Raw genomic sequence first — 7,063 nt, 5'->3', positions numbered from 1 at the left:
ACTGAAAACACAGGTTTAAAAGTGCACAACACAACTCCAAACACACAACACCGGCACACGAAAGGACATTTGAGACAGGAATGAAAAAGGAATTTTGTTTAACATGTGCTTAGAAATCCAGCACATTTTAATTCAAATACGACATCAGATAAACATTCACACTGTTTTTCTGATCAGCTTCATCTCAAAACAAGCCCACATCCTTTTACTGACGCATCCAGTGACCTGCAAACCACAAACAGCACATTAGTAAACAGTAAACTTTAGTATTGCATAAGCATTAACAAACCTTTCATTCTTATAATTACCTTTCTCATTTCCGGTCACAGCGCATCGTGACCGTGTTCACGTCCAGAAAGCGGATGTGCATCCTCGACTCCATCTCCAGGCCGTTTAATATCTGTAAACAAAACGCTGCGTCCGTGAGCCACAGGAAGCAAATAAAAGCATCTAAAGTGTAAGTGGAATCACAGAGCACCTGTTCAAAATGTTCAAATGTTATTCCTTCATAAAAGTAGTCGGCGGGCTGCGGAAACACAAACACGATTATTTAAGTACAACAAAGTAGAACAAGTGTGTCTGATATCACTTTATAAGAACTACACCTGACACCTTATTAAAACATGAACACTTAAGAATCACAGAACAAACTGTTTATTAAGAATGATTCAGGCTTAGTAACGACTTAAAGAAGCATTATGTAACATTTCTGGTAAACAGCCCATCCCCCGCTGTCTCCATGGAGATGTTTTTCATATCTGTCCTGTTCCAGTTCAGTTACAGGTGGATTTATTCCTAAAATACCCTGAAAACACACTGTCCTGTGAGAAGGATCGCCTCTCCACAGATCTGACCTCTCGAACTCGGCCTGTGGTGTCACCTGCTTGTTTCCGTGGTGACAGTTTATCATCAAACTGTCAAACATTAACTTTAAACAAATGATCTCCACGGAGACGAGATGAAGCTGCAGAGAAGTTACACAGAGATTTAACATAAATAAAGGAAATAAAAGCGTCTTCCCACTTCCTCTTCAAACAGATTTGTGAGATGTGCTTTAGATCTGTACTAGAAATAAATAAATAAATATATTAAAAAATAAATAAATAAAAATAAATGAATAAAAATAAATAAATGAATAAAAATAAATAAATACATAAAATAAATGAATAAAAATAAAATAAATACATACAAATAAAATACATACAAATAAAATAAAATAAATAAAAAAAAATAAAAAAAAATAAATACATAAAATAAATGAATAAAAATAAATACATAAAATAAATGAATAAAAATAAATAAATGAATAAAAATAAATAAATACATAAAATAAATGAATAAAAATAAATACATAAATAAAAATAAATAAATACATAAATAAAAATAAATAAATACATAAAAATAAAATAAATACATAAAAATAAAATAAATTGAGTGGTTAGTGTTATTATTTAAAGGGCCTATATTGCGCTGTTTTCTGATCTGTTCTAATGTTTCCTCGTCACACACAGACCTGGAGTTGTGTTCTGTTTCATTCTCACATGTTTAACAAACTCTGCAGATTTAGGCTGAGTTCTTCTCTCAAACTGAACTCTGTTCCACCTTGTGATGTCATCATGTGGTGATACAGGAAGTGCTCCACTGTGTTTTTAAACTCCACCTTCACTAGAATCATCTGGATCATTTCAGTCCTGGAGTTGTCTCTTATCTCGACTGAACTAAAGGTAAAAGGAGGAGTTAACGTGAAAACTACCACTTGATGACATCACAAGGTGCAACAGAGCGTTTGTAGACAGTGTAATAATGCAGGATTACTCAGACATGTGTGAATAAAACTAAACTCTGGGTGTGTCCTGATGAGTGAGCAGCGTTCCCGTGCGGTTTAAAGCTCACGACTGAACGTTGCGTAACTTTCAGGCCTGACTCATTCTTAATATTAAACATTTGTTCAGGGTGAATTAAATCAGACAGTTTAAAGTGCAGCTGTCATAAAGTGTCAGGCTGTAGCTTCAGGAGAGCGTTACCATGTCGGGCATACTCGTGCTCGCCACCTCCAACATGGCGGCGTCCGCGATGGCCCTGGCGGCGTCCAGGCCGATGGCGCCGCTCCTGGACAACAGCTCCTCCACGACCTGAGACGCACAAACCAAGAGTCTGATTCAATGACAAACTTCAACGAGGACCAGAGCTGCAGACGCCGTACCTTCCTGTACTCCTCCAGCGTGATCTTGCCGTCGCTGTCGGTGTCGTGCATGTTGAAAAGGACTGAGGGCGAAAATGGAAATAAGAATTTTACAACTGAATCCAAAAGGAAGATGTTTTCAATCAAATGTTATGTAACGTTTTTATATGAGGCACAGAAGAACTTTACAGAAACAGTTTGTACTACGCCTGAAACTCAAAATAACCACGATAAACGATTAAGAGCTGAGAGTTTAAACATGTTCTGATCCGAATCATTATCACTTTAAGGTTCTGTATTTGAAAAAACTGTGATAGTAATGAACCTTTGGACTGAAAACAACACAAATCCAAAAGAGAAAATCATCGAGAAACATCTTTTTCCTGCACATTCTGGTGATATAATGATGAATATCTTTGTTTCTGATTATTACAATGTTCCAAAACGTATCAAAATAAACCATCTTACTGTTTATAATCCCATTCTTAGCTCGTACTGGCCTAAAAAAGTCATAATATTACATTTTATTACACTGTTAACTGCACTTCACTTTACATTAACTCGGCTGAAATGTTTTTATATTTTGTTTGGTCAGTTTTGTCATATTTTTGAGGTTAAAGACGTAAAAGACATAAAATCCCAAACACATCCAAGAGGATATTATTGAATAATGTGTAATAAATATGTAATAAATATGTAATAAATATGTAAAGAGCAGGTCACATTTGAAAACCACTCGTCGCTTCTGCTCCAGACGCTTTGTCTCGTTGTTCCATTTATAATTTGTTCACTTGTTTATCCAGCTCTTCCTGCCGAACGTAAACAGTGTCACACCTTTGACTTCATGAAATAAAACTTTAATAAACGTGCCGTTAATAATGTAGGTCAGAAACAGAAGTGCTTCAGGTTAGCGTCAAATAAAACTGAAACCTGTGGAATGTGGATGAAACAAATGAGATTTATATTTGGATTAATCTTATTTTAAGACAAAGATAACGATTAATTAATCCAAGCGTTTATTATCTTTGTCTTATTATTTAGTTATTTTTAAAACTGTTTAAAGGCCCATATTACACTGTTTAAAGGGCCCATATAACCCTGTTTAAAGGCCCATATTACACTGTTTAAAGGGCCCATATTACACTGTTTAAAGGCCCATATTACACTGTTTAAAGGGCCCATATTACACTGCTTAAAGGGCCCATATTACACTGTTTAAAGGCCCATATTACACTGTTTAAAGGCCCATATTACACTGTTTAAAGGGCCCATATTACACTGCTTAAAGGGCCCATATTACACTGTTTAAAGGCCCATATTACACTGTTTAAAGGCCCATATTACACTGTTTAAAGGCCCATATTACACTGTTTAAAGGCCCATATTACACCGTTTAAAGGCCCATATTACACCGTTTAAAGGGCCCATATTACACCGTTTAAAGGCCCATATTACACTGTTTAAAGGGCCCATATTACACTGTTTAAAGGCCCATATTACACTGTTTAAAGGCCCATATTACACTGTTTAAAGGCCCATATTACACTGTTTAAAGGCCCATATTACACTGTTTAAAGGCCCATATTACACTGTTTAAAGGCCCATATTACACTGTTTAAAGGCCCATGTTACACTGTTTAAAGGCCCATGTTACACTGTTTAAAGGCCCATATTACACTGTTTAAAGGCCCATATTACACTGTTTAAAGGCCCATATTACACTGTTTAAAGGCCCATATTACACTGTTTAAAGGCCCATATTACACTGTTTAAAGGCCCATGTTACACTGTTTAAAGGCCCATATTACACTGTTTAAAGGCCCATATTACACTGTTTAAAGGCCCATATTACACTGTTTAAAGGCCCATATTACACTGTTTAAAGGCCCATATTACACTGTTTAAAGGCCCATATTACACTGTTTAAAGGCCCATATTACACTGTTTAAAGGCCCGTATTACACTGTTTAAAGGCCCATGTTACACTGTTTAAAGGGCCCATATTACACTGTTTAAAGGCCCATATTACACTGTTTAAAGGCCCATATTACACTGTTTAAAGGCCCATGTTACACTGTTTAAAGGGCCCATATTAGCCTGTTTAAAAGGGCCCATATTCCTCGCTCTCGTCTGTTTTCTCGACTCGTGCGTCTGATGTTTTTATCGCGTCTTAAATGACCTAAATAGATAAAAACAGTTTGATCTTTGAGTCGTGTGATAAACGACTCACAGCGGAGCTTCTCTTTCCTCAGTCTCTTCTTCTCGTCTTCTGTCGTCCTCAGTGACGGGGGACGGAAGTGAGACATGACCATCAGGAACTCCTCAAAGCCGATCTGGTCGTACGCCCCGACCTCGCCGTTGTGCTGGTTCCTGCAGCACAAAAGAACGAGTAAAGTCACAGTTTAAACACACACGTGTGGATTATGTCACAGTTTAAACACTCGAGCGCCGTGTGCGCCGCCACCACTGAAATATGTGAAAATAAATCTGAGATAAATCTGTGGGTCATGGTGGTTTGTGTTTGGGTTCACACAGAGGCCACAAGGGACCGGGACTAAACCAGGACTAAACCAGGACTAAACCAGGACTAAACCAAGTGAACACTGTCTCTCTCTCTCTCTCTCTCATGAGAGAATTACACAAAATCCATTTAAACACGTCACATAAAGTCAGAGTTAAATCAATGAACTGATGCTAATGAAATCCTTACATAAGATCTGCACTGACAGCATTAAAGGCATGATCTGTGTCCACCAGGAGGAAGGACTTTATGACTGATATACCACTCCAAACCTGCATGAAACGCGTGAAATGTGAAAGGTCTTGTTTCCAGATGAGTAAAGACTCATTTCCTTGTTGATTACACTGTATTTTAATATGAAATATTCCAAAGATCTTCATTTTATCAGTGACTCTGTGTTTGAACAATCCTCATTTAAACTTCCCCCTAAATGTTTTAAATATTATCCCAGAGTAGAATGTGCTGCTAACGCCGCAGGAGCAGGTGACAGTGACATAACCACATTTTAATGATTATTATTCTTGGTTGTAGTTGTTTCTCAGAGTGGAATGTGGCTGCACCCACCTTTTATCAAAGAAAGCTTCAATGATTTGTTTTTTGATTGGATTGTCAGCGAGGGCGGGGATGTTGTTCAGGTTTTCTCTGCTGTGAAGTGACACAAATTCCACAGTCAAACATTCAGTCACATGACAGTGTTTGTTGTTTACAGGGAGTAACTCGATATAACAACATTATAAACAGGTAAACATTTAAAAAACATTTTTAAAAGCAGGAAGTGGATGAGGAGAGTTCACTGTGTTTATCAGTGAACACGGGACAAGAGGAGGACATGTTTGTTTTAGCTGATAATCATCACTACAGGCTCAATGTAATCTCAGCACAAAGACACACACCACTGCTTCTGTAGTGTGTAGTATTATTGTGTGTATATATATATATATATATATATATATATATATATATATATATATATATATATGTGTGTATAATGTACTTTTTACCTGATGGTCTCGGAGCCTCCACTCAGCTTCTGAAATCTCTTCTGAAGAATCTTAATTTGTTCCATTGAAACTGAAAACAAAATGAAAACAGCATAAGACAAAAGCAACGTGTGATCACAGCTCAGGGCCAGAGACAGAGACACAGACACAGAGAGACACAGAGACAGAAGGACAGACACAGAGAGACACAGAGAGACACAGACACAAGGGCACAGTGACACACAGACACAGATTTCTCCTGTTGTCCTCAGGTGTGTCTCTTGTCCCTGTTGTCTCAGTCTAATGGCAAACACACGTCTCTGGGCTTTTAATCCCATTTTAAAGACTTAATCATTAACTCTGCAGTTTCTGAGCAAACACAGACCAGAATCAGCACAAGTAATTACACACAACACACAACTGCACAATGAAGGGACCAGTGTGTGATTCACATGTGCAGGACGTTACACAACAAACCCAGGATCCACACAAGGATCAACAAGAAACTGGAGAAACTGGAGAAACACCAAAGAAGTGTGTTGCTGAGAGGCCCCTGGACAAAGGTCCACACTGAGACAGAGGTCCACACTGAGACAGAGGTCCACACTGAGACAGAGGTCCACACTGGGACAGAGTCAGAGCCATAAACTGTTCAAAGTCTCACAGCAGCATCAATAAAACAGTTTAATCTGAGATGAGGACTTTACTCGTCCTCACCGCGTCTCTGCACGCGCCTCTAACTAAAAATAAACTCTCTCCTCGTGTGTGTGTGTGTGTGTGTGTGGGGGGGTGTGTGTGTGTGTGTGTGTGTCTGTGTCCTGACAAGAGTCTGGACAAATGTTTTATCTTAAATGTCAAATAAACCACACAGTGGACTGTCCTTAAGAAAATCTGTCTCCACGTCCCGCAGACTCGCGCTTCTCATTTAGTTTGGACCAAAACGCAGAGTTTGAGCCGCAGCTTCAGCAGTTTGAGTGTGTGAGTGTGAGGGGGTGAGTGTGTGAGTGTGTGAGTGTGAGGGGGTGAGTGTGTGAGGGGGTGAGTGTGTGACAGTGTGACAGTTTGTCGCGCGCGTTCAGCCAAAAGTGAAACTAAAGAGTAAGAGTTAGAGTTGCAGAGTTATAGAGTTATAGAGTTACTTACATCCCGTTTTGTCGGAGAGGTCATGGTTGTTGTGCTCGGCGCGTGTCTGTTGGGCTCCCATGTCCGCAGAGAACAACACTGTGTCTGCGCGTCAGAGCGCACGGAGAGGAGGAGGAGGAGGAGCACAGAGGAGGAGCACAGAGGAGGAGCACAGAGAACAGCAGACTGAGAGCGGTGCGTAAAAGCGCACGGCAGAGCAGCGCCTCTGTGCGCGGCCCCTGCGCGCGGCCCCTGCGC

General features: G+C 39.4%; 1 protein-coding gene across 1 annotated transcript; it reads right to left on the bottom strand.

Annotated features, from left to right (window-relative positions):
- Window positions 1-147: 147 nt before the first annotated feature.
- On the bottom strand, window positions 148-7,056 carry tesca (tescalcin a). Its single transcript, XM_033973180.2, has 9 exons — window positions 6,827-7,056; window positions 5,705-5,774; window positions 5,268-5,348; window positions 4,413-4,552; window positions 2,204-2,265; window positions 2,025-2,132; window positions 479-526; window positions 309-400; window positions 148-225 (listed from the first exon to the last, which is right to left on the bottom strand). Exons 1-8 carry the CDS (start codon window positions 6,885-6,887, stop codon window positions 314-316), a joined length of 657 nt encoding a protein of 218 aa, XP_033829071.1. The 5' UTR covers window positions 6,888-7,056; the 3' UTR covers window positions 148-225; window positions 309-313.
- Between the last annotated feature and the right edge of the window lie 7 nt (window positions 7,057-7,063).

Source organism: Periophthalmus magnuspinnatus, chromosome 9 (genome assembly GCF_009829125.3).
Source record: "Periophthalmus magnuspinnatus isolate fPerMag1 chromosome 9, fPerMag1.2.pri, whole genome shotgun sequence".
In the NCBI taxonomy this organism is placed as follows: Eukaryota; Metazoa; Chordata; class Actinopteri; order Gobiiformes; family Gobiidae; genus Periophthalmus; species Periophthalmus magnuspinnatus.
This window is presented reverse-complemented; position numbering and strand designations above follow the sequence as displayed.